At 40.5% G+C, this 26,736-nt stretch overlaps 1 protein-coding gene across 4 annotated transcripts in view; it reads left to right on the plus strand.

The window, feature by feature from the left end:
- Positions 1–26,736, plus strand: part of rtel1 (regulator of telomere elongation helicase 1) — a 78,021-nt gene that overhangs the window by 46,345 nt on the left and 4,940 nt on the right. For 3 of the 4 annotated variants that reach the window (XM_055652514.1, XM_055652517.1, XM_055652518.1), the window contains 7 exons: positions 230–316; positions 2,553–2,763; positions 4,397–4,540; positions 19,651–19,785; positions 20,491–20,745; positions 22,636–22,836; positions 24,582–24,806. In XM_055652514.1, coding sequence (XP_055508489.1) covers positions 230–316; positions 2,553–2,763; positions 4,397–4,540; positions 19,651–19,785; positions 20,491–20,745; positions 22,636–22,836; positions 24,582–24,806 — 1,258 coding nt within the window. The remainder of the gene's footprint in view (positions 1–229; positions 317–2,552; positions 2,764–4,396; positions 4,541–19,650; positions 19,786–20,490; positions 20,746–22,635; positions 22,837–24,581; positions 24,807–26,736) is intronic. The other variant, XM_055652516.1, reaches the window with a different exon arrangement.

A 26,736-nucleotide genomic window follows, 5' to 3' on the forward strand; every position in this document is an offset into this window, starting at 1 on the left:
TCAGTCTTGAAATTATCTAATTTATATCTGTTATTTATAAGGTTTCACACGATGGGCAGATTTTTGTTAAGGACAGTGTATTTGTGTTAAAAAACTGAATAATCTTGTTCCTCAAAATCTCTCCAGTATTGTAAAAAGACACATATTGGCATGTGTTACTTATAAACCGTTGTCGTCTTTTGGTTTATAGCTGAATTTGACAAATTGTTAAACGTTTTTATTTCTTTAGGCAGTTAAGATGACAACTACATCTCTGAAACAGATGAGTGGAGAACCGAGGGGCGGCAGAAAAAAAATCACCCTTGTGAATAGTTATGTACGTATACGTGTAATTTCATGCATTATTTTCAACTTTTTTTAAAGAAGCCACACTTGGTGTTCTGAGAATGACACAGGCAGAAATACCCCAGATGGAGTTCCGCCTGGGGAAAGTGAACTTGGGGGAAACACAGTGACACAGCTGGTAGAGCCACTGTCCCATAGCTTCAGAGACCGGGTTCGATCCTGTCCTTGGATGCTGTCTGTGTGGAGTTTGCATGTTCTATCTGCGGTGTTCAGGTTTCCTCTCGCAATCCAAAGACATGCTGAATCTCCATGTTGCCCCTAGTATGTGGGTAGTGGTGAAGAAAGTGGGATAACATAGAACTCGTGTCAATGGTGTGGACTCAGTGAGCCGAAGGACTTTTTTCCATGCTGTATCTCTCAACTAAACTGATATACTTTTGGAGGAGTAGTATCCAAAGTCAAAATGCTGTGAATGAGTGTAGATGAATAGAAATCTATTTGCAAAGCTTTACAAATGGCAGGGCAAATTATAAATTGATGCATATAGGTACCTTGAGCTTATAAATAGAAAAAAGGAGCAGAGTGGAACTTTAAATTATTAATTAACCCTCAGCATTGTGGACCATTTAGGAGGATACACTACAAAAAATGTGTTAAAATGACAAGGGTACAAAGTAAATATGAGAAGCTATTTGTTTTGAGGAAAATCTAGGTTCAGGAGTAGCTTCTTCCTTACAGCCATCAGGTTTTTAAACATTACAACCTCCAAATAAACTCCAAACTACATAGACTAGGGGACATTATTTTTATCTATTGTTTGTCTTGTTTTATGTATATTGAAATTTATTTTGTTGTTTATTAGGGGGTTTTAAATAAAAGGTAAATAGAAAAATCTTGAATATGTTGTCTTTGTATGGCTGTGGAAACGCAGTTTCGTTTGAGCCTCACTGAGGTTCAAATGACATGTAATAAATATTGATATTGATTGATGACAAAGTAAATTAAAATTGGTCTTTATTGTATTTGGCTGATTCAAGTTAAGACAGAAAATTAAACAATATAGAAAATGAAAAGAGAAAACAATGATTTGAATTTTTTTTTAATTTGACATGTTAATAAAGAGAAATAAATAAGCAATTTTATACATGACCAAAAGCATATTTATAAAACGGGGTTAGTTTCGTTTGTTGTGCTGCTACAAGTAGAAATGCTCTGTTTTGGGACATTTGACAATAAAACACCCATAACTTGTTATGAGGAGAGAGAGGAAATGTTAGTACTGATCTTCTTGGGTCAGAGAAGTTTAAAAGATAGGGATTTTTGACACAATGGATGGTTTTAATTGAGCTGATTGCGAAAGCTGTCCTTTCTTTTAACTAAATGAAAGAGGTCATGTATTCAATGACAAAATCTTTTGAAGAGAGGAGTTTTTTTTTCCCTCCACTGTTTGGATTTGGAATTTCAACAATAATCATGTATTAATTGTCTTTCTGTTGACTGGTCAGCACGCAACAAAAGGTTTTCACTGTATCTTGTTACACGTGACAATAAACTAAACTCAAATCAACTAGACTCAACCTGAAAAGATGGAATACGGTAATTTAGTTTTGAACAATAGAAGTGAATTGTAGAAATACTAGTGGGTGAGGAGTGTGCAAGGGTCTGACTAAAAGTCAGGTTATGGCAAGTAAGACATTCTGCGCTTTCAAAGAGTCGTGAGAAGTGGGTGACTGGCCTATTCTGGAAAAATAAAATATATGATTTTTTTGAAATCATTTTTTAGCACTTAATCGTTCTCCGGAATCATCATACGTAACAGCAAACTTTCCATTCGCTAGCCATTCAATTATATCTTTTTTAATATGAATTCTGAGTATTTGTTGAGATTCTTTGTAATTTGCCTTGCGTGTACGTTATGTAGCAAGTCATAAAGTAAATAATTCCTTTTGATAGCTTGAAGCTGCAGAGGTTTCTTACAGTTTATATAAACACTTCTTGTACATGATCTTTAGATGACTATCTGTGCTAGTTAGTCATTTTCCAAATATAACAGTTTTTGAAAATGTAAGTAGCTGCAAATAGAGCTAGCATCAAAAGCATTCTCATTTACCTCACAGTGGTGAAAACTTGTAACTGATCAGACTCAATATTCAGCATTAATTTATGTCACAGTCGGGATGTTTTTCAATGTTTACGCAAATGTCAATCTGATAATCTTCTCAGCAATAGCTTATCTTATTTTGGTTAATTTTTTATGCCTTATTTAGGGATTCGATGTGCTTTCAGCAACGGAGAAGACAAAATCAGAAAAGGCTAAATTTTTAATCATGGCTGTAAAAGAGGCTCTGAGCAAGGCCAACTACGAGCGTTTCACAGAAGCGATGCAAAAGTACAAAATGACTGATGATTTTGACACCATGCTCGGTGAAATGGCAGCTCTTTTTACAGAAGATGTGAGAAAAAACAATCTTCTGCGAGGTAATTAATTGTAGAGTTAAATATTGGGTACTTTTACTGGGTAGATAAAACTCAACCACCGGGAGGCGCCAGCAATGGCTGCCTCGACGACAGTCTGTCTGTCCTTCTTTGTGTTTAAATAGTATGTTAAATGTATGTTTTTAGTGTTCTATGGCGTTTTATGTGGGGGGGTGGGGGGAGTTAGGGAAATATTTTCTAATCTCTTACCTCGACAGAGATGTGATTTTCTTTTTTTCCGTATCTTATCCATCCGCACTGCGGCCTAATTTCGAGGTGTTTGCGGCCTTTGCTGGATTTGGATAGCACCGCAGGCAATCTACGGGACTTTAACATCGCAGAGCCCGCGATCTCTGCCAGGGATCGACCTCTGAGCCCTAACCGTGGGTGCTTGCGGACTTAATATCACGGAGCCTGGTCATCAGGAAATCTAAGCCACAAGGGTTTCGATCGCCCCGGCGCGAGTGTTTCGATCGCCCCGACGTGGGAGCTTCGACCACCGGCTGCGGGAGCTTTGATCGTCCCGCCGGATGGTTTGACTGCTCCGACCGCAGGAGAAATAAAGAGGAAGAAGATTGGACTTTTTTGTCTTCCATCACAGTGAGGAATGTGGGGAATCTGCTGTGGTGGATTTTTGTGTTAACTTTTATGTATTTGTGTGTCGTTGTTCCTTTTTTATTCATATGGCTGTATGATATTTGCATATCACTGTACCTTAATTGGTGCATGTGAGAATAAAAGACCTTTGAAACCTTTAAATGCCAAAGTAGACAAAATATGTTGGAGTAATTCAGTGGGTCAGGGAGCATCTCTGAAAGAAAAGGAATAGGTGATGTTTTGGGTCGAGATCGTTCTTCAGACTGAGAGTCAGAATGGGGGATTCGCAGTATTAAGAAGAATCTCCACCCGAAACGTCACCTATTCTTTTCTCCAGAGATGCTGCTTGGCCTGCTGAGTTATTCAAGCATTCTGTGTCCATCTTTGGTGTAAACCAGCATCAACTGTTGCTCCCTACACAAACTAAATACCAAGTATGCATTTCAATGAAAAATAAGTAGTTCTATGGTTCACTATCTAAAAGCAAGTGAAACATCTGTGCCTGCAGGATCCTATGCCCGTTAGACATTGTAGTTTTCATATCAGTGTCATTGGTAATCCATATTGTCAATACAAGGCAGTACTAATGCTGAAGCCCCATAGCACCACCTAATTGTTCTCCAGAGATACTGCCTGACCACTTGAGTTACTCCAACATAGAGCCACAAAGTCATAAAGCATAGAAATGGCACTTCGGCCCAACTTGCCCGTGCTGACAAAGAAAGATCTGTATTTGAAATTAAGTAATAAAAATTGTTCTTTATGGTGTAGCGGATTCATGTTAAGACAGAAAATTAAACAGTATAGAAAATGAAAAGAGGAAACAATGGTTTGAAAAGCAAAACATTTTTAATTGTCAGTTTATAAAGAAAATTAAGTAAGAGATTTTATAAATGTAATAAAATATTTAAAAGGCAGTTAACAGTTTAGTTTATTGTCATGTCTACTAAGGTACAGTGAAAAGCTTTTTGTTGCTCCTGTTTTCCGCACCTGAAATACATACTGGTTTTAATGCATTTCAAATGCTTTCTCGCAACAGAATTTTATCAGTTTGTTCGACCACATCATAAAAAAATGTTTGATGAAGCCTGCTACAATTTGACTGGTGAAGGTTGTGGGTTTAAACCTGAACATGTAGTACCACGAGAAGAGAGGCAGAAAGTAGAACAAGAGGCAAACGCAGGTACGTGGTTCAAAAGACCAAAGTTTCTTCAATAACTGGAATATGTTAGTTTCATGTGTGTTTCTCTCTCACAGTGACTGACGTCCATTTTGCTGAGATGCTGTCCACCCCCCCCCCCCCCCCCCCCTTCTTCCCCAAGTCACTTCCACCACTTTGTGCCTATCTTGGTATAAACCAGCATCTGCAATTCCATTTTTCTACATTTTCTCCAATTTGCATGTTTTTGTGTAATATTTAGTGCTGGTGCAAAAACAGCTTTTATTTTCCAGTGCATTATAGCGTGAATGATCCCTGTTGAGAAGATACAAGCCCTTGCAGATAATAAAAAGGAAGTTCCTGAACGGTAATTTCCAACAAACAATTTTAACCATACTTTTTTCTGGTTTTACAAACATTTCCTAAAACAGAAGTGCAACCAGACAATGTGCATCTCCACTTAAGATATTGGAACAGGAAATGTATTCTGAAATGCACTAAACCCCCCTAATGTTTACCTTCCAGTAAATTAGAGAAGATTCGGGAACTAGACATGGTTATAATTTCTCCTTTGAAACCATTGAAAAAAGATGTGGGCACAAAATGGTGTGGTGATCTCACACAACAAAACCACAATCTCCCCTCTTCATCCTCAACCCTGACTCACTATTGGTTTGAGGATGAGTATCGGTAACCGAATTGTACTGGCTTCTCGGTTTAGGGATAATTACAGTAGAAATGAGACTATGTTCTTTGGTAACCGTTCAGAATCATCCTTGGTTGTCTGTACCTTCAGTTCGGACTAGCTGAAGTTACTGGGAATATGATACACAGGAGGTGAGATATTTCCCATAAGTTGGAAACACCCCGTAGTTTAAGATGAAGTAGAAACTGGGATTCTGACAACTCATGAAGAGAAAATAAGCTGGCCATCAAGTACAGGGTCCTTATTATATGATCCGTACCAATTGTGCACAAGCCATTCTCTACTTCTACAACTGTTGCATAAGTCATTCTCCATTTCATCTGGATATCAAAATGGAGCATGTCTTTGGAAATGCAACGTTCATATCTCCAAAGAACGTGGTGAGGAAATTATTTAATATGCTCTTTCGCCTAATGGCAACCTTTATGTGTGAGGAGATCACGTTATCCATTGATCCTGGTTAAACAGTCACCAAACGGCATACTGTATTTGTGGCCAGTGTTGCAAAAGATTAACTTCATGCACTTCGGGCACATGTCCCAGCCATCACCTTAGTCAAGATGGTTGCGAATTTCGATTTTGGAGGCATATGTCACTAATATGTCCTGACCAACCACATTGAAGCTACGGCCAAGAGGGCACACCAATGTCTCCACATCCTCATTAGGATACAGACGTTCGATATGTCTCCAATGACTCCCCAACCACTTCAAATATATTGTAGGAAGCATTCTATCGAGATTCTGTACAGCTTGCTTTGACAACAGCTCTGCCCAAGACTGCGAACAATTGCAGAGAGTTGTGGATGGAGCCCGGTCCATCACACAAACCAGCCTTTCCCATTGTCAACTCCACCTACACTTCATGATGCATCGGGTCAGCAGCCAACATAATCAAGGTCCATTTTCACACCAGCCTCTTCTCCCATCGGGCAGAACATACAAAATATTGAAAGCATGCCCCTTGCCAGACTCGGGAACAGCTTCTTCCCCTCTGTTATCAAACTATTGAAGGATCCTCACATAAGCATGGGTGTAGTCTAGATCTTTCAAGCTACCTCACTGTGGACTGTGCAATTTATTTTAATCTGGGCTTCCTCCGCAATTATAATGCGATAATACTATGTTTTGTACTCTGGTATTTTTATCTTTGCACTATCTGTTGTACTTATCAATGGCTGTATTGCAGTTGTTTATATTATCTGATTGGACTGGTTAACATACAAATAAATCTTTTCACTGGACCTCGGGGACAATAATTAGCAAGGCAGATCCGTGCCATTCCACCTGTCTTTCATGAAATATTTTTAATCCACAAAAAATAAGTTGAAACACAAATCTTATGTCTGCCAAGAAAAGCCTCAAAACCTGTGTGGGAAAAGGAAATGATTGATCCAGTTGGATGTCTTCTTGGGTTGTCAATTAGGCAGAATGTTGCATTGTTCAAACTCTCAAAGGAATGCCACACCTTGCCTGGCTGGTGGTGAGAATGGCCACTTGTTAGATACTTTGTGTACAGCTGGTGCCTTCACATGTTGCCCTCGAGGTGACTACGTTGGAAGTGGGACTGTCATCCTTTTACATTAGGAATGCATGTTTTGTAAGGAGATAATAATAATAATTTTATTAATGGGCGCCTTTCAAGAGTCTCAAGGACACCTTACAAAAATTTAGCAGGTAGAGGAAAAACATGCAAGGGGAATGAAATAAATAGTAGAGACATGACTAGTGCACAAAGTAAATACAGAATTCAATACAAAACACAGTATGAGGCAATTAATGCACAGATGAAAAGGGACGGCACGTGGGGCTAAGGATAGGCAGAGGTGAAGAGATGGGTCTTGAGGCGGGACTGGAAGATGGTGAGGGACACTGAATTGCGGATCAGTTGGGGGAGGGAGTTCCAGAGCCTGGGAGCTGCCCTGGAGAAGGCTCTGTCCCCAAAACTGCGGAGGTTCGACTTGTGGATGGAGAGGAGACCGGCTGATGTGGATCTGAGGGACCGGGAGGGTTGGTAGGGGGAGAGGAGGTCAGTGAGATATGGGGGGGGCCAGATGGTGGAGGGCTTTGTAGGTGAGGATCAGGATTTTGTAGGTGATCCGGTGGGAGATGGGAAGCCAGTGAAGTTGTTTGAGGACTGGAGTGATGTGATGCCAGGATTTGGTGTGGGTGATGAGTGGGGTGGCTGCGTTCTGGACCAGTTGGAGTCGGTTGATGTAGGTGGAGCTGATGCCAAGGAGAAGTGAGTTGCAATAGTCCAGTCGGGAGGAGATGAAGGCATGGATGAGTCTTTCAGCAGCGGGCGGTGTGAGAGAGGGTCTGAGTTTGGCGATGTTGCGGAGATGAAAGAAGGAGGTTTTAATGACATGGCGGATGTGAGGCTCAAGGGAGAGGGTGGAATCAAAGATCACGCCAAGGTTGCGGGCCTGGGGAGATGGGGAGACAGTGGTGCCGTCGATGGTGAGAGTGGGGTTATTGATTTTGTTGAGTGTGGCTTTGGAGCCTATGAGGAGGAATTCTGTCTTACGCTGTTGAGTTTGAGGAAATTATGTTGCATCCAGGCTTTTATAGCTGACAAACAGGAGTTGATATGGGAGAGAGGGGGGTTGTGGGGGGATTTGGTGCCAAGGTAGATCTGGGTGTCATCAGCGTAACGGTGGAAGTCCAGATTGAAGTGGCGGAGTATCTGACCAAGGGGGAGGATGTAGATGATGAAGAGGAGGGGGCCGAGTACGGAGCCTTGGGGAACGCCTTGAGTGACTGTGGCTGTAGCAGAGGTGTGGTTGTGGATAGAGATGAAGTGGGATCTGTTGGAAAGGTAGGAACGGAGCCAGCTGAGTGCAGAGCCTTCAATGCCGTGGTCTTTGAGTCTGGTGAGCAGGATGTTATGGTTCACTGTATCGATCCCATGGTCTTTGTCCATTCTGAATAACAGTCAGTGCAGGACAGAACTCTGTGTTCCGAGGTAGACACGAAAAGCTGGACTAACTCAGCGGGTCAGACGGCATCTCTGGAGAAAAGGAATAGGTGACGTTTCGGGTCGTGACCCTTCTAAGGGCTATTTCCGTGGATGCATATTGAGGTAAATGTAAACTGCTACAGCAAGCCTTCAGTTTGATAAAATACACTCTCTGTTCTGTCCAAAACCTCCTCCAGTTTAAGAAGCTATCCACAATGGAATGCTTCCAACTGACGCACTGTAAGATGCAAGACTACAAGCTGAGCAATGCACTGAAACTTTGTGTAGCTATTACAAAGCTCTTTGGGGAGAAGTCCACACTCTCAGGCCATGCTGCATTTGCATTCCAAGGGAGTGGAACCTGTGCTGTTTAATAATATCCCTTGGCCTGCTGAAGAGATGTAGATAAAGGAAAACTCACTGTGTTAACTTGGGGTTTATTAGACAAGCAATTAAATGCAAAAAAAGGTGTGGGTTTATTGCATGCAATATTGAATACAAGTACAAGGAGGGTTCATTGTACAAAGACATTGATTCCAAGAGCAAGGGGAGGATGGTGGAACTGCAAACACTAGTCACATCGTAGCTAAAATACTGGAATGATTTTGGTTGAATCACAAGGACTGTTCAGTACTGGGAAATGTTTGCCATGAGAAATAATTGCTGGGTGTGGATTGATTTCTTTAGAATGGAACAGTCTGAAGAAGAGTCTCGATCCAAAACAAAGCTTCCAAGATGGCGTCCAACCTAGGCGACCATTTGGGTGCTAGCCAAAGATGCAGATCTGTAAACTCATATCCACACTCTTAAATCTCTATTCCTACAGCAAAATGTCTTACTTTAACTATGATCTTCTTAAACTCTATCTATACACTGCAAATGGATCAATTGTAATCATGTGTTGTAGGAAAGAACTGCAGATGCTGGTTTAAATCGAAGGAAGACACAAAATGCTCTGGAGGGAAGGAATGGGTGACATTTTGGGTCGAGATCAGACTGAAGAACAGCATTTAAAGACCATTTGGGCAGATACATCAGTAGGAAAGATTTAGAGAGAATGTGCCAAACGTGAGCAGAAGGGACTATTGTAGATGGGGCATCATAGTCTGAATGAGGAAGTTGAGCCGGTGCTTTTTTCCATGCCACATGGCTCTATGGATTTTGAGGATTTGATAGTACCTGGCACCATTTTATTGGTGAAATGTATATAAATGTCTGCCAGGTGTGTTGGGCCAAGAGAGGCAGTGTAAATTAGTCCCGATTAATCCCAAAATCTGAGTCTGTACAACATTAAACAGTGTTTTATTAATTTGTAAAAAAGACACAAAGCTATACTCTGTTTCCAGTCACCTTCTAGCGATTCGTATGCACCTCAAAATAGCAAATTTATAAATTCTGTTACTCGAAGTCCTGCAGTTTTAGATTTTTCAGTATCATGTAATGATGTTCATTTCTTACATCTTCAATATGTTTCATAAATAGGAAATGAACATGACAGTGCAAACATTTTTATTTGTAAAGATTGCAACAGGAGCTTTCAGTTTTATTAGTGTTTTTTTTTACTCACAGTTGTAACCTTTATATTTAGAAACGGGGAGAATCCCAAAGTCAATGCTTGGAAATGCAAACAATGTGTTTCCTCACATTACATAACCCTGTTTCCTAGAATAGTTGTAGAGTGATACAGCACAAAATCAGGCCCTTTGTCTAGCAATGTCACAAAATTTTGAGATTTTAAAAATCAAGCCTGCAATTTATCCCATCAGATAAAGCATAAAAAGAAGTTTGATATGACACCTAATTCACTTCATACTCGAAAATTAACATCTTGTTCCCTATTGATTTTCTATGGACATAACAAAAAAGCTGTGATCGTGGACGGTCAAAAGCCCATAACTTTCTTAAAAATTAAGAGAACTGAATGAAATTTTCAGTTATTATAGATTGAAGAATTCTGAAACAAATATAAAACAATCTTACTTGGATGACCTGAAATTAAAGCATATAATTAGTTAGTTACCCAATTGTAGCTAATTTGAAACTTCAATTACTAGATCTAAACATCTATCTATTTCTTCATAAATGATTAACATTTTTAAATAGCCTAAGTGTCCAAATAATATTCACAATAAAACATGATTTTTAAATCTCATTTACATTAATTTATAGGCCAGATGGAAGGGATTTAGTGTTCAATTGCTGTAAATTAAAGTCCATTTAAATCGGCTTTTTAGTGGGATCCTGTGAACACGCTGGTTTAGAACGTTCACATTGCGGTAGATTTGTACCCTCAAATGCCCAGAAAAATACTGCGGGATATAATGGGCCCAAAATGAGCTACTCGCAACTTTAAACTTTGTATAAAGGGATCTTAAGAAGCCCTTTTTAATGTACAAATAAGCAGCCTACCTTCTGTTCTCCCCTGTATGAGATCCGACCCATTGCCGGCGGTCGGGGGTTTGGAGGTTAATTTTTACACTACTATATCAATTAGATAAAGCCCTTAAAAGTAACAATAGCTAAAGCGACGGAATCTTCCAGCGATTTTTCGTTAATAATTAACTAGGCTGAACATCCTCGATTTGAACAGCCTAGGGGAAATCGTGTTTTAAACCCGCCCCCCTCTAACCGGCGCCAAAATCGCGCACACGGGCTGGGACAGATTTTCAGGTAGGCTTTGCAACATACCTACTTTGTCCCATTTGTCTGCATCGATCATTCTGGACTAGTCACATTTGCCTGCCTTTGGCCCATATCCTCCAAAATCCTTCCTTCCTATTAATATATCTGTCAAAATGTATTTTTAAAGTTGTAATTGTATCGCCTCTGTAGCAACCTTTGACAGCTCATTACAGATACGGAGTTCAAGTTGTCCAAGAGGTCCCTCTTCAATCCTTGCGGTCTCTTAAGGGGAAAACGCAATGAGCGTTCACTTGATCCATACTGCTCATGATCCTGTACACTTCAATACGATTTGATTCCTGCTTTGTGTTTTTGTTGTCAATGTGTTGGGTTAAAGATTCCAGAACTGTACTCATTCTTCTACCATTAGGATGAGACCATGAGTTAAGCTTGACCTTGATTCTCTCACACGAAGAAGAAACAATCTGGAATTGTCAAAATAGGTTGAACTAAAAATTGTCTGTAACTTGTTTGAATATCCTCAAAACCAGGGGGGTGGGGGGAGGAGAGAGAAAGAGACCATGGATACTGCTGAATAGGTTCCTAGGCAGACTGCTAAAGTCATCAGGCAATATTTCTGTGTAGGAAGGAACTGCAGATGCTGGTGTAAACTGAAGGTAGACGCAAAATGCTGGAGTAACTCAGCAGGACAGGCAGCATCTCTGGAGGGGAACGGGTGACGTTTTGGGTTGAGACCTTCAAAGGCAGAATATCTCGTGTGAACTTTACATACTTGGCTAATAAATTATTTGTATCTTGTATCCTTCAATTGAGTGCCAAACTTTGCCTGGTTGGTGGTGAGAAGGGGCCTATTTGTCTGATCCTTTGTGTGGCTGAAACCTTAGTGCTACCGCGTGCTACCTGAGAGGTGAAGGAATTGGAAATGTGACTGCCATTCTTTTACTCAGGAATGCATGTTTTGCAAGGTGTTTTGAGACACCGTGGTCTTTGTCGAGTTTCATCTGCAGGGCAGGACTGTGCACTAATGGTAAAGTGCTGGAGTAACTCAGCGGGTCAGGCAGCACTTCTGCAGAACATGAATGTTTGGAGACGGGACTCTCCTTCGGACTGATTAAACAAGTCTGAAGAAGTAAAGATAGACACAAAATGCTGCAGTAATTCTATGCAGTAACAGGCAGCATCTCTGGAGAGAAGGAATGGGTGACGTTTCGGCTGAGACCCTTCTTCAGACTGAAGAAGTATTCTGACTTGAAACATCACCTATCCATGTTCTGCAGACGTGCTGCCTGATCCGCTGCGTTACTCCAGCATTTTGTACTTTTGAAATACAAAAACAGAGATGTAATGATGAGACTCTACAAGGTGCTGGTCAGGACACATTTGGAGCACTGAGCAAATTTGGGTTCTGTATCTGAGGAAGGATGTGCTGGCTCTGGAGAGGGTCCAGATGAGGTTTACAAGATTTATTCTAGGAATTAGTGGGTAGCGTATGATGAGCGTTTGACAGCACTGGGTCTCTACTCACTGGAGTTTAGAAGGTTGAGGGGGGACCTGAAACTTACAGAATAATGAAAGGCATAGATAGAGTGGATGTGGAAAGGATGTTTCCACTAGTGGGAGAGTCTAGGACCAGAGGTCATAGCCTCAGAATTAAGAAAGATGGTGAGAAGGAACTTGTTTAGTCAGAGGGTAGTTAATCTGTGGAACTCATTGCGGAGGCCAGGTCAGTGCATATTTTTAAGGCTGAGATAAATTCTTGATCAGAACGGGTGTCATGGGTTATGGGGAGGTGTCAGGAAAGTGGGTTTAAGAGGCAGAGATCTCCCATGATTGAATGACAGTGGCCTAGATGGGCCGAGAGGCCTAATTCTGCTCCTATTACTTGTGTAAACTAGTGTCTGCAGTTCCCTGTTTCTACATTCTGTGCTCTAAAGGTTATCCCCATGGATGCATATTGTGATAAATGTCAACTGCTGCTGTAAGGCCATCAATTTGAAGAAAATATGCCCTCTGCTCTGTCCAAAAATACTAACAGTTTAAGAAGTGCTCTCAACTGGCACATTGTAAAATCTAAGACAACAAGCTAAGGGATGCAGCAAAACTTGGTGTAGGTGTTGCAAATCTCTATGGGGATAGGTCCACAGTTTAAGGATGTGCAGCCATTGCATACCAAGAGGAATAAACCTGGACCTGCTCAAGAAATGTCAAGAACTGGTTCCAGTCCTTCTTCTTGCTTATGGCGTGCACAGCCTAAAGTTGTAGGACAACTTGTTCTATTTGATTTTTTTTGATTGTGCATGCCGGGTTGATTGCATTTGTCGAAACAGGGCGGACCACGTGACGGTTACAATCGTCCACCCCTGGTTCCAGTTGAATTACAAGGATCGGTCGGAACTGGAAGATATTTGCTGTGAAGATTAATTATTGGGTTTGGATTGTTTTCTTTAAATTAGAATGCAGAGGACAGTCTTAATGAATATGTATAAAATTATAAGGAGCCTAGATAATGTAAATAGAATGGGTTCATTTACCTTGGCAGAAGCCCACTAACTAATGGTAACATGTAGATACATTTTGGGGATTGAAACTAACATTCAGTCACTGAAAGGATGATGTGAGAGGAAACCCACTGGTCACAATGGAGGTGACCAATATATTCAAGGTCCTCAATGTATTCAAAAGAACATTTGATGAGCTGTAACCTGCAAGACCAAGAGCTGCTGAGTAAAATTAGTCTTGGTATCTTCTTGTAGCCAGTATGAATTAAATGGCGCAGAGGTAGAGTTGCTACCTCACAAAGCCAGAGACCCGGGTTCAATCCTGACGATGGGTGCTGTCTGAACGGAGTTTGTACGTTTTCACTGTGACCACTTAGGTTTCCTCATGCAGGTCTGCAGGTTAATTGGCTTCTGTATATTGTCACTATTATACAGGATAAAACTAATGTACTAATGTGATCATTGGTCTGTGTGGACTTGATGGGCCGAAAGGCTTGTTTCCATGCTGTTTGTCTAAAAAAAAACCGAAAACGAAACTGAATGATTTAATGTATCTTTACGTGCTCTGGTTTTCTGTGATATGGTTAATAAACAGAAAATGACAATCACAGTACATACAACCATATTTTTGACAAAGATTGTAGCATGCAACAAAAGCTATATCTCTATAGCCTTAAGTTTCTTTAGAGAAGTTTTCTCACTGTTCTGTGACCAGCAGTTCTTCTCAAATGCAGAAACGGAGAACCCACAAGATTAATTTGCCAGGAAGTGCATATATATATATATTTTAGTTCCTTGCATTACATACATAACTCTGTTTCCCAAAGCCATTCTTACTTTCACTTTTGTGTTTATTGTCTACTTGCTTCCTTGCTTATGAGATGGCATGCACATGTAGCATGTTTTATCGTACAGCGAAACGGTTTCGGATTTGATTCCTGTATTGTGCTTGTGTTGCCAATGGGTTGTGTTAAAGATATTTCCTGCTGTTATCAGACAACTGAACCATTCTACCAACAACTAGAGAGCCGCCCTGAACTACTATCTACCTCATTGGAGACCCTCGGACTATCTTTGATTATTGGATTTACTCCACTAAACGTTATTCCCTGTATATTGTATCTGTACACTGGATGGCACAATTGTAATCATTTATTGTCGTTCCACTGATTGGTTAGCACGCAACAAAGGTTTTTCACTGTAACTCGGTACAGGTGACAATAAACTGAACTAAGTTTCCAAATCTGTGCTCGCTCTTCAACTCTCACGTTGAGGCCATGAGTCAAGCTTGACTCGGATCCTCTCACTCACAAAGAAACACTCACTGGTCTGGAGCTGCTAAAATAAGCACCGTCATAAACATTGGCTGGGTTATTCTAAACCATGAAAGAGTTTACCAGTCTTCAGAAGCAATGTTTCTCGTGGGTGAGTCTTGTCACTAATAGCCGCATAGTGTAAATCCACACACAATGATTTGTCTGTCTGAATTAGGATCCGTCAAATTCCAGTAATAATCACCAGGAAATGAAGCTGCAAAGGTCAACACCGTTGCGAAAGGGAATTGAAACATGCAGAATTCCATGTTTTAGTTAGGCGCAGGGAACTGTTGATTGCTGGTTTACAAAGAAAGGCGCCAAATTATGGAGTAACTCAGCGAGTCAGGCAGCAACTCTGGAGAACATGGATAGGTGACGTTTCGGGTTCAAACCCCTTTTCACCCATATTCCTTCCTCTGGCTTCACAATTCGCACCTCTTCTATCCTTACCTCACACCTTTGTCTTTTCATCTCAGGCCTTTTTCCTATCGTCTGCCTATCAAAAAGTTCCCCTCAGTTGCATCCATTATTTGCCAGGCTCTGTCCTGCCCCTCCTCTCTTCCAGCATTCTTATGCCTTCTATGCCCTCTGTTCTGTCCAAAACTACCTACAGTTTAAGAAGTTATCCATAATGGAATGCTCTCAACTGGCACATTGTAAAATCCAAGACAACAAGCTAAGGGGTGCAGCAAAACTTGGTGCAGGTGTTGCAAATCTCTATGGGGATAGGTCCACAGTTTAAAGATGTGCAGCTGTTGCATACCAAGAGAAATAAACCTGGACCTGCTCAATAAATGTCTTTAAAGGAAAACTATTTATTGCTACTGTAAGTGAAATGGAATAATATGGCTTTTTTTAAAATAGTGACATGTTTATTAAGGTCTGTACCTTTGCATATTTCCTGAATTAAATGATATTCTTGATATAAAAGAACATTTAGAATTGCATTTGCAGTAGTTACGTTTGACAGGGTACTGGTACATGTAGAGGAATAGGACTTTGGAATGCATGTGCACAAATTCCATGAGGTAGCCTGGCAGGAGGATCAGGTATTTACATGAAACTGGGATAACTTTCTTTCTTGGGCAGTACTTTGAATATGAGAACAAGGGACAGTTTATTAGACGAGCGATTGACTACAAGAATGGGAGGATTTATTGGATAAGATGTTGAATACAAGCACAGGGAGGATTCACTCTACAAAGCAATACAAGAACAAGAAGGGGATGGTGGAACTGCATACACTATTTACATCACAGCGAGAATACTGGAGTGGTTCAAGTTGAATTACAAGGATCGGTCGGAACTGGAAGATATTTGCTGTGCGGATTAATTATTGGGCTTGGATTGTTTTCTTTAAATTAGAATGTAGAGGACAGTCTTAATGAATATGTGTGAAATTATGAGGAGCCTAGATAATGTAAAGAGAATGGACTATTTTCCCTTGGCAGAAGCCCACTAACTAATGGTAACATGTAGATACATTTTGGGGATTGAAACTAACATTCAGTCACGGAAGGGATGATGTGAGAGGAAACCCACTGGTCACAATGGAGGTAGAAGTCCTCAATGTATTCAAAAGAACATTTGATGAGCTGTAACCTGCAAGACCAAGAGCTGCCGAGTAAAATTAGTCTTGGTATCGTCTTGCAGCCAGCATGAATTAAATGGCGCAGAGGTAGAGCTGCTACCTCACAAAACCAGAGACCTGGGTTCAATCCTGACGATGGGTGCTGTCTGTACGGAGTTTGTACCTTTTCACTGTGACCACTTTGGTTTTCGCATGCAAGTTAATTGGCTTCTGTATATTGTCACTATTATACAGGATAAAACTAATGTACTTGTGCTCATTAGTCTGCGTGGATTTGATGGGCCGAAGGGCCTGTTTCCATGCTGTTTGTCTAAAAAAAACTAAAACGAAACTAAATAATGTAATATATCTTTAGGTGCTCTGGTTTTTTGTGATATGGTTAACAAACAGAAAATGACAATCACAGTACATACAACAATATTTTTGGCAAAGATTGTAGCATGTAGCAAAAGTTTTATCTTTATAGCCTTTACTTTCTTTAGAGAAGTTTCCTCACTGTTCTGTGACCAGCAGTTCTTCTCAAATGCAGGAACGGAGAACCCACAAGATTAATTTGCCAGGATGTGAATGTATATATATTTTAGTTCCTTGCATTACATACCTCTGTTTCCCAAAGCCATGCTTACTTTCACTTTTGTGTTTATTGTCTACTTGCTTCCTTGCTAATGAGATGGCATGCACATGTGGTACGTTTTTATCGTACAGCTAAACGGTTTCGGATTTGATTCCTGTATTGTGCTTGTGTTGCCAATGGGTTGTGTTAAATATATTTCCCAGCTGTTATCAGACAACTGAACCATTCTACCAACAACTAGAGAGCTGCCCTGAACTACTATCTACCTCATTGGAGACCCTCAGACTATCTTTGATTACTGGATTTACTGCACTAAACGTCATTCCCTGTATCGCGTATCTGTACACTGTGGATGGCACGATTGTAATCATTTATTGTCGTTCCACTGAACGGTTAGCACGCAACAAAGGTTTTTCACTGTACCTCGGCACAGGCGACAATAAACTGAACTAAGATTCCAAATCTGTGCTAGCTCTTCAACTCTCACGTTGAGGCCACGAGTCAATGTTCCAATATTCTATAGATTCAGGATCAGTTCCTGTGGATTGGAGGGTAGCTGAAGTTATCCCACTTTTTAAAGAATGCGTGAGAGAGAAAACGGGGAATTATAGACCAGTTAGCCTGACATTGGTGGTGGGGAAGATACTGGAGTCAATCATAAAAGATGAAATAGCGGCGCATTTGGATAGCAGTAACAAGTTCGGTCCGAGTCAGCATGGATTTACAAAGGGGATATCATGCTTGACTAATCTTCTGGAATTTTTTGAGGATCTAACTAGGAAAATGAACAAGGGAGAGCCAGTGGATGTAGTGTACCTGGACTTTCAGAAAGCATTTGATAAGGTCCCACATAGGGGATTAGTGGGCAAAATTAGAGCATATGGTATTGGGGGTAGAGTGCTGACATGGATAGAAAATTGGTAGGCAGACAGGAAACAGAGCAGGGATTGATGGGTCCTTTTCAGAATGGCAGGCAGTGACTAGTGGGGTACCGCAAGGCTAGATCACAGTTATTTGCAATATACATCAATGATTTAGATGAAGGGATTCAAAGTTACATTGGCAAATTTGCAGATGACACAAAGCTGGGTGGCAGTGTGAACTGTGAGGAGGATTCTATGAGAATGCAAGGTGACTTGGATAGGTTGGGTGAGTGGGCAGATGCAGTTTAACGTGGATGAATGTGAGGTTATCCACTTTGGTAGCAAAAACAGGAAGGCAAATTATTATCTAAATGGTGTCGTTGGGAAAAGGGGAAGTACAATGGGATTGACGGTCCTTGTTCATCAGACAATGAAAGTAAGCATGCAGGTACAGTAATGAAGAAAGCGAATGGCATGTTGGCCTTCATTTCAAGAGGAGTTGAGTATAGGAACAACGAGGTCCCTCTGAAGTTGTATAGGGCCCTAGTGAGACCACACCTGGTGTATTATGTGCAGTTTTGGTCCCCTAATTTGAAGAAGAACATTATTGGTATTAAGGGAATGCAGCGTAGGTTTACAAGGTTAATTCCTGGGGTGGAGGGACTGTCATATGCTGAGAATGGAGCAGCTGGGCTTGTATTCTCTGGAGTTTAGAAAGATGAGAGGGGATCTTATTGAAACATACAAGATTATTACGGGTTTGGACGCGCTAGAGGCAGGAAACATGTTCCCGATAATGGGGGAGTCCAGAACCAGGGGCCACTGTTTAAGAATAAGGGGTAAGCCATTTAGAACGGAGTAGAGGAAACACTTTTTCACACAGAGAGTTATGAGTCTGTGGAATTCTCTGCCTCAGAGGGTGGTGGAGACTGGTTCTCGGGATACTTTCAAGAGAGAGCTCGATAGGGCTCTTAAAGGTAGCGGAGTCAGCGGATATGGGGAGAAGGCAGGAACGGGGTACTGATTGTGGATGATCAGCCATGATCACAGTGAATGGCAGTGCTGGTTCGAAACGCCAAATGGCCTACTCCTGCACCTATTGTCTATTGTCAAGCTTGGCTGATCCTCTTACTCTACAAAGAAACACTCACTGGTCTGGAGCTGTTAAAGTAAGCACCGTAGTAAACATTGGCAGGCTTATTCAAAACCATGAAATAATTTCCCAGTCTACAGAAGCAATGGTCATCGTGCGTGGGTGTTTTCAATACGCTGCATTGTAAAAAATACACACCACAATGATTTGTCTGTCTGAATTAGGATCCAAGTCAATTTCCAGTAATAATTCACCAGGAAATGAAGCTGCAAAGCTCTATATCATTGCGAAAGGGAATTAAAACATGCAGAATTCCATGTCTTAGTTAGGTGCAGGGAACTGCTGATGCTGGTTTACAAAGAAAAGACACAAAATGCTGGGTCGGGCTGCATCTATGGAGAACATGGGTTCCAAAGGTGACGTTTCGGGTCCAGACCCTTTTTCACCCATATTCCATCCACTGGCTTCACAATTCGCTCCTCTTCCATCCTTCTCACACCTTTGTCATTTCATCTCAGCCCTTTGTCTTATCAAAAAGTTCCCTATAGCTGTATCCATCCATCATTTGGCAGGTTCTGTCCTGCCTCCCCTCTCTTCCAGTTTTCTCCCTGCTCCCCACCTCCCCCCCCCCCCCCCCCCCCCCCCCCCCCGCAGTCATCCTGAATGACCCGAAATATCCATGTTCTCCAGAGATGTTTCCAAACATGCTGAGTAATTCCCAGCACTTTGTCTTTTTCCAAGAATTAGTTACTGTCCATGAATTCTAACTAGAGTTTCACGATTGGCTTTGAATACAAAATTATTTTTAGCTAGAGTGAATTAAGAGCTGCAGATTACTGCCTATGTGCTTGAAAAGGGATAATTGTAATTCATATGTTTATTAAAAATCTAGGCAGTGAAAGTGAGTGGAAATTTGAGCCTGCATTATCTGATGTGAATAAACGCACAACCTCATCTCAACAGCTAAATGCATGCACACACCTTAACAAAGGGGGACAACACTTAACCAATGGACCTGTTAGCAAAGGTAAGTGAATTTATTGTGATTACTTAGGTTGGATTTTGAAGTATATTAAAAATTATATTGCTAACTAGTTTTCCTATTTTGTGTTCTCCATAGGTTTAGTCAAAGTTGTTGATTCTTAGTCCAATATTATCAATGATCCTATTTGGAAAAATGTACAATATTTTGGAAATTTAAATATACATAGGTCACTGATTCATATGTCTATTTTTAATATGTTCAATATTACAGTCTGTGTTTTGCATCGTAATTAAACTTTAAAATCCTGTAAGAAAACGTGATAGAAATATTTATATTAATGTCCAGAACCAGGGGCCACAGTTTAAGAATAAGGAGTAAGCCATTTAGAACAGAGATGAGGAAACACTTTTTCACACAGAGAGTTGTGAGTCTGTGGAATTCTCTACCTCAGAGGGCGGTGGAGGCCAGTTCTCTGGATACTTTCAAGAGAGATCTAGATAGGGCTCTTAAAGATAGCAGAGTCAGGGGATATGGGGAGAAGGTAGGGACGGGGTACTGATTGTGAATGATCAGCCATGATCACATTAAATAGGTCGAAGGGCCGAATGGCCTACTGCACCTATTGTCTATTGTCCTTGCTAAATCAAAAAAAATACATGAGATTTTCAACAAATTATTTTATCTAAATGGATTTTAAATTTTATTAAACTTTTGTATAATGTAGGCTGTTGTCTCCTTTGAATTCAGGTGAAATCTATAATCACGAACCAACCAGTTTTTCAGATGGATCTTCAAAAACATCAGCGACCACAGCAGAACAGAAAAAACAGCAATTACTTGCTGCTTATGTTAACGATGCTAAGAAAGCTTTAGGACCTTGTAAATACAGCACATTCTCAACAATACTTCAGACGTATAAAAGGACCGATAACTATGAAAACATGGTGTCTGAAATAGCAGCCCTATTTACAGAAAAATCTGAGGACTTTCATTTGCTAAGAAGTAAGTAACTAATATTTAGTTTAGCAAAAAAACAACTGCTGGAGGAACTCAGCAAGCCAGGCAGCATCTGTGGAGGGAAATGAACAGTTCTTTGCAGGGTCGGGACCCTTCTGCAACCAAGAGTGTTCCTTTCCCTCCACAGATGCCGCCTGTCCAGCTGTTTGCTCAAGATTGCAGTACCCCCAGTTTCTTGTGCCTCTAGTAATTATTCATGCTGAATTCTACAGTAATTGCTTACTAACAACAGTAAGGTTTTATCTGGTCAGTAAGTTTCCAATTCAACATTTATATTGTTGATCTTTCAAGATATTAACAGTGCCCTTCTGAAAGTGGCTAAATTCACCAAATATTGCAAAACAATTTAACCAAACACTGGCCACACTGTCAATATTACATTATTGCTTAAATTGTGATTTGGAAAGAAGTTGTGACAGTTGTTTCTGTGGAATCGTGCTAAATCCACGGATGCTGCCTGAACTGCTGAGCATTTTCTGGTTATTTCAAGTTTCCAGTGTCTACATAATTTTTTAATTTAATGTTGATCACATGTTCCCCCTTAAACCAGATTACAAATCAGTTTAATACATATCCGCCTAGTTCAATTTCATTAAAAAATGGGGCTTATTTTTGAAACCATGGCGTGTTCTTCATCTCCACATAATTTTTTTTTGGCAAATAGCCGAGATGAGTGTGCTTATATGAGCTTCATTGTATTTGATCTTGGTTTAGTTTAGAGATGTTGGCCTAAAATAGGACACCTTGATAGTGTCCTCTGTGATGTTCAAAGGAAAGACTTTGAACTCTTGAAGCGTGGAAGCAAACCCTTCGGCCCACTGGTTCCACGCCGACCATCGATCACCCATACACTAATTCTATGTTATTCCAGTTTTGCATCCTACATACCAGGGAGAGTTTACAGTAGCCAATAAACCTACAAACCTGCATGTCTTTGGAATGTGTGAGGAAACCAGAGAACCCATAGAAATCCATGCGGTCTCAGGAAGAATGTACTAACTCCATGCAGACAGCACCCGTAGCCAGTATAGAACCTGGGTCTCTGACGCTGTAAGGCAGCAGCTCTACCTCTGCGCCATCGTGTTACCCTCAAACCCTGTGAGATCCCTTTTGGAGTTCTGTGAATAGTTTGCCCAAATAGGTTTGAAGAAATCATGACTTGCTGTTTTGAGCACATTCTGAGCAATTGTTGACTTACAATACTTCCAATGGACAATATCCTGCATTTCTTCCACTTCAGTCCTTTTCCCTTTAGTACTTTAACAGTAAAGATCCATTGCCTGCAGGAAAATTCATTGGAAGTGGTGGTCAAGATGATGGGCCTGAGTTCATTGAGTTTAGAAGTGGAATGTATCCATGTCCATTGAACACCAGGCCCAGAGATTGCATTTAGATGAGGAAAAGAACACAATAAGTAGGACCGGTCAGGCAGCATCTCTGGAGAAAAAGAAAAGGTGCCGTTTAGGATCGAGACCCTTCAACAAACTGAGACCCTTTTCTCAGTCTGAAGAAGAGTCTCAACCCAAATGTCACCTGTTCCTGAGTTACTCCAGCATTCTGTGTCTATATTGTACGTAAACCAGCATCTTCAGTTCCTTCCTACCCAACACGTAGGAGCAAGGGTAGACCTCGAGCATATGCTGGCATTCAATGTGATTATGGACACCCTATGGATCAAGGACACCCTACTGGGAAACTTTGCTTAAGCAACCAAAATCCACAAACAAGTGGGTGCGGGCAATTCAGACCATCTAGAATTTGCAGCTCTGCTTTGGGCGAATCGTCATGTAGTGTTGGAAGCATTTTCATGTCAAACTCATAAAACAATAAAAATGAAATGCTGACTTGCAATTTTTACTAATTATACGTTCACAGGGTTTTATATGTTTGTTAGAACACATCATAAGATACATTTTAATCAGATGTGCAAGGACCTAACGGGAATGGACTGCAAGCAGTCGATTGAGAAGGAGCCGCAGCCTGATGGACAAGGGGAAAGTCTGAACAAGAATCAACAGGAGCCCCCTAAACATGCACTTGTGACAAAAAATGAGATTGCCAGTAATAGTGAGAATGGTAAGAAATCCCGGATATGTAGTGTACTGTAACCTTTGTCAATAATATTGCGTATTCTGTACATATTAGTATGTTTTTTTATGTTTCAATTAGTTCAGTTTGTTTGATGTCTTGAAGTAGAGAAGTCCTATTTCTATAGCGAGTTAATTTTTAAATTTCAAATCAGTGACACTGAACTGTATAAATATTCAAGTAATTTCAACATTTAAGAAGAATACTTTGCTCCATAATATACACTCCTTCTAATGTAGGTAGATTATATATTTATTATAAATACCAACTGAGTTGGAGCAAAGAGGTCCTTCTACTGTTTTACAGGGCCCTGGTGAGACCACACTTGGAGTATTGTGTGCAGTTTTGGCCTCCTAATTTGAGGAAGGACATTCTTGCTATTGAGGGAGTGTAGTGTAGATTAACAAGGTTAATTCCTAGGATGGCGGGACTGTCAAACAATGAAAGAATGGAACGACTGGGCTTCGATTCACTGGAATTTAGATGGATGAGAGGCGATCTTATAGAAACATATAATTATTAAGGGATTAGATACGTTAGAAGCAGGAAACATGTTCCTGATGTTGGGGGAGTCTAGAACCTGGGGCCACACTTTAAGAATAAAGGGTAGGCCATTTAGAACTGAGATGAGGAAGAACGTTTTCACCCAGAGTTGTGAATTTGTGGAATTCTCTGCCTTAGAAGGCAGTGGACGCCGATTCACTGAATGCATTCAAAAGAGAGTTAGATAGAGCTCTTAGGGCTAGCGGAATCAAGGGTTATGGGGGGAAGGCAGGAGTGGGGTACTGATTGTGGATTATCAGCCATGATCACATTGAATGGCGGTGCTGGCTCAAAGGGCTGAATGGCCTCTTCCTGCACCTATTTTCTATTTATCTATGTAGGTCACACAGTCATACTGCACTGCAACAGGCCCTTCGGCTCATACTGACCAAGATACTGTAACTACACTAATCCCATCTGCCACATTTGGACCATATCATACCATATGATATAGCCATAGAAACATAGAAAATAAGTGCAGGAGTAGGCCATTCGGCCCTTTGAGCCAGCACTGCCATTCAATATGATCATGACTGATCATCCAAAATCAGTACCTTGTTCCGTCTTTCTCTGCATATCCCTTGATTCCATTATCCCTCAGAGCTATATCTAACTCTCTTGAATACATCCATACAACCATATTACATAAGGACCATATTCTTATCCATATACCTGTTCAAATGTCTTTTCAATGCTGCTATAATATCTGCCTTATCAACCTCTGGCAGCTTGTTCCATGTACCCACTGCCCGAAAATGTTTCCCCTCGTGTTCCTATTAAATCTGTCCCCTCTAATCTGAAGCCTATGGCCTCTGGTTCATGATTCCCCTATTCTGGGAAAAGGAGTGTGCATTCTCCCTATCTCTTCCCCACATATGATCATCTGCAAACAAACTAGTCATGCTTTGTACATTCTCAATAAAAATGTTTGATATACACCACAAACAGCAATGGGCTGAGCACCGATCCCTGAGGCACACCACTAGCCGTAGGCCTCCAGTCCGATAAGCAACTGCCCACCATCATCCTCTGACGCCAATTGTCTATCTATGTAAACAAACAAAGTAGTTAAATAAGAGAGGATGTATGTTTAATTATTTGATGATTGGGACATTGCTATATTTACATGTACAGTGATACCTTTTCTCCATTTGTTAATATTTAATTTAAGTATGCGATTTTATTTTAAGTAGGTGAAGGATCTGTTTCGACACAAAGTAAGATTTCTGCGTTCTTTCCAAAGAGTGAGAAATTAAAGCAAACAAGTGCCCCTGGGACATCGAGTTCTTGGCATTGTGTTTATGATTGTTCAGTAAAAAACAGCCTCTCGAACGTTCAGGAAATTCCAACAAAAAGTATACGCCCTGCAACATCAAATGAATCATTGCCGCCTTTCTCCTCAAATTTAAAGCTTGGTAAGTTGTAGTGAATTCAATTATTCTAAAAACGAGTTGTTAAAAAGAGTGAATTCAGAAACATGATATTCTCCACATACCCTCACAACCACATCCTCTTCACACTCTTGCTTTCTATATTCAATTTCAAACCTCTCACGTTCAGTCTTTTGCCCTTCCCTCTGCTTAACTCTCTTCTGGACAAAATCAGTTTGGCTTAGTTTATTGTTACGTGTTGTGTGATACCCAGTCAACGGAAATATAGTACATGATTACAATCCGGCCATTCACAGTGTACAGATACAGGATGAAGAGAATAACGTGAATAATGTTGAGTGCAAGGTAAAGTCCGATCAAAGATAATCCAAGGATCTCCAATGAGGTAGATAGTAGCTCGTTAGTTGGTGGTAGAATGGTTCAGTTGCCTGATAACAGCTGGGACCATTCTCCAGTGATAATGCCTCTGTCATTTGAATACGACATTGAACCAAGATGCCATTTGTGGCTTCCAGGATTTAAAAATACTGTGGCACCACGTGGCAAAAAAAACCTGAATGTGCAGCAGCCAAAACTCAATTTTGTCTCCCTATCAAACTCTAAAACTGAGGATCTGACTGTTTGTTTCAGGGTGTTAATTGCTGTTTCCTAGATTATAGTACGGACAAAACTCTACAGGTGTTTTATTGATTGTTAAGCACTTCATGTTGTCCTGAGGTTAATTTACCACTTTAAAGGTGTGGGGACCAATACCATCACTTGAGTTCATAGATGATTAATTGTGCCAGAGGGTAACAATAATTACAGGGTTAAGAAATGAAATTGGGAATGTGAATTTTACTTTCATCTATATATTGAGGTGGCAACGTGTGCCAGCAAGCACACAGCGATGACTAACACTTTATGCGATTTACCTGAAATGGTTGAAGTATGATAATTTCAAAGATGTTTACCTTCCCTCTCTCTCCATCTCTCCCTCTTCCCAGTTCTCCGAATAGTCTGATGTTCCTCGTTTACATTTTATTTGTTTGGTTTGTTGTTACCTTGTTCTAGCTAACAATGATTTTAACAATAATTTTCCTTGATCTCCATCCCCTTTATCTCATTTTCACACCTTACACTTCCTTATCACTGTATCTACCTCTCCCCTGACATAACCTGATGAAGGGTCTCAACCCGAAACGTCACCCATTCCTTCTATCCAGAGATGCTGCCTGTCCCGCTGAATTTATTTACATTACTTTGAATTGAGAGGCAAGGCTTGTGCATATCTGGCAATTTAAGTACTGAATATTTTTTGCTGAATAAAATGATGTCAGTTGCATTTATCTATCCATAGAGTTTAAGCTACAGCATAGTAGACTGTGGATTGATTTGAAGTGACCAAAACTATCGGTTCAATGTGGTATGAAGCACAGGTTTCTTGTTTTAGAAATCCATTAAAAAATCAGTTTAACATTAGATTTTAAAAGCCAACTGTGCTCTTCTGTTTTACATATTCTCTACCAAGATAGTCACATATTTGATAGTAATGTGTAAGAAAGAACTGCAGATGCTGGTAAAATCAAAGGTAGACTGAAGTTGGGCCTTGACCTGAAATGTCACCCATTCCTTCTCTCCAGAGATGCTGCCTCACCCGCTAAGTCACTCTAGCATTTTGTGTCTACCTCGCATATGTGATGTTTTATTGGGTACATTCTGCTTTTGGAGCTGTATTTCAGGTTCAGTGTAAGCTGACGTATTACTGTGGAATAGATTGTATAATTTGAATATAAGTTTTATACACCAAAAAAAAAATTGCATGTTCATTCAACATTACCATTGAGTCAGTAGTTAATTTAAGAAAGCACAATACAGTTGTAGAGTTGATCCTACTAAGCAGGTACCACTGTATGAACATTTTGGTGGAAACATTTTACCAAATTGTTGGAACAATATGAATCTGCCTTAAAAC

Source organism: Leucoraja erinacea, chromosome 21 (genome assembly GCF_028641065.1).
Source record: "Leucoraja erinacea ecotype New England chromosome 21, Leri_hhj_1, whole genome shotgun sequence".
Classification (NCBI taxonomy): domain Eukaryota; kingdom Metazoa; phylum Chordata; class Chondrichthyes; order Rajiformes; family Rajidae; genus Leucoraja; species Leucoraja erinaceus.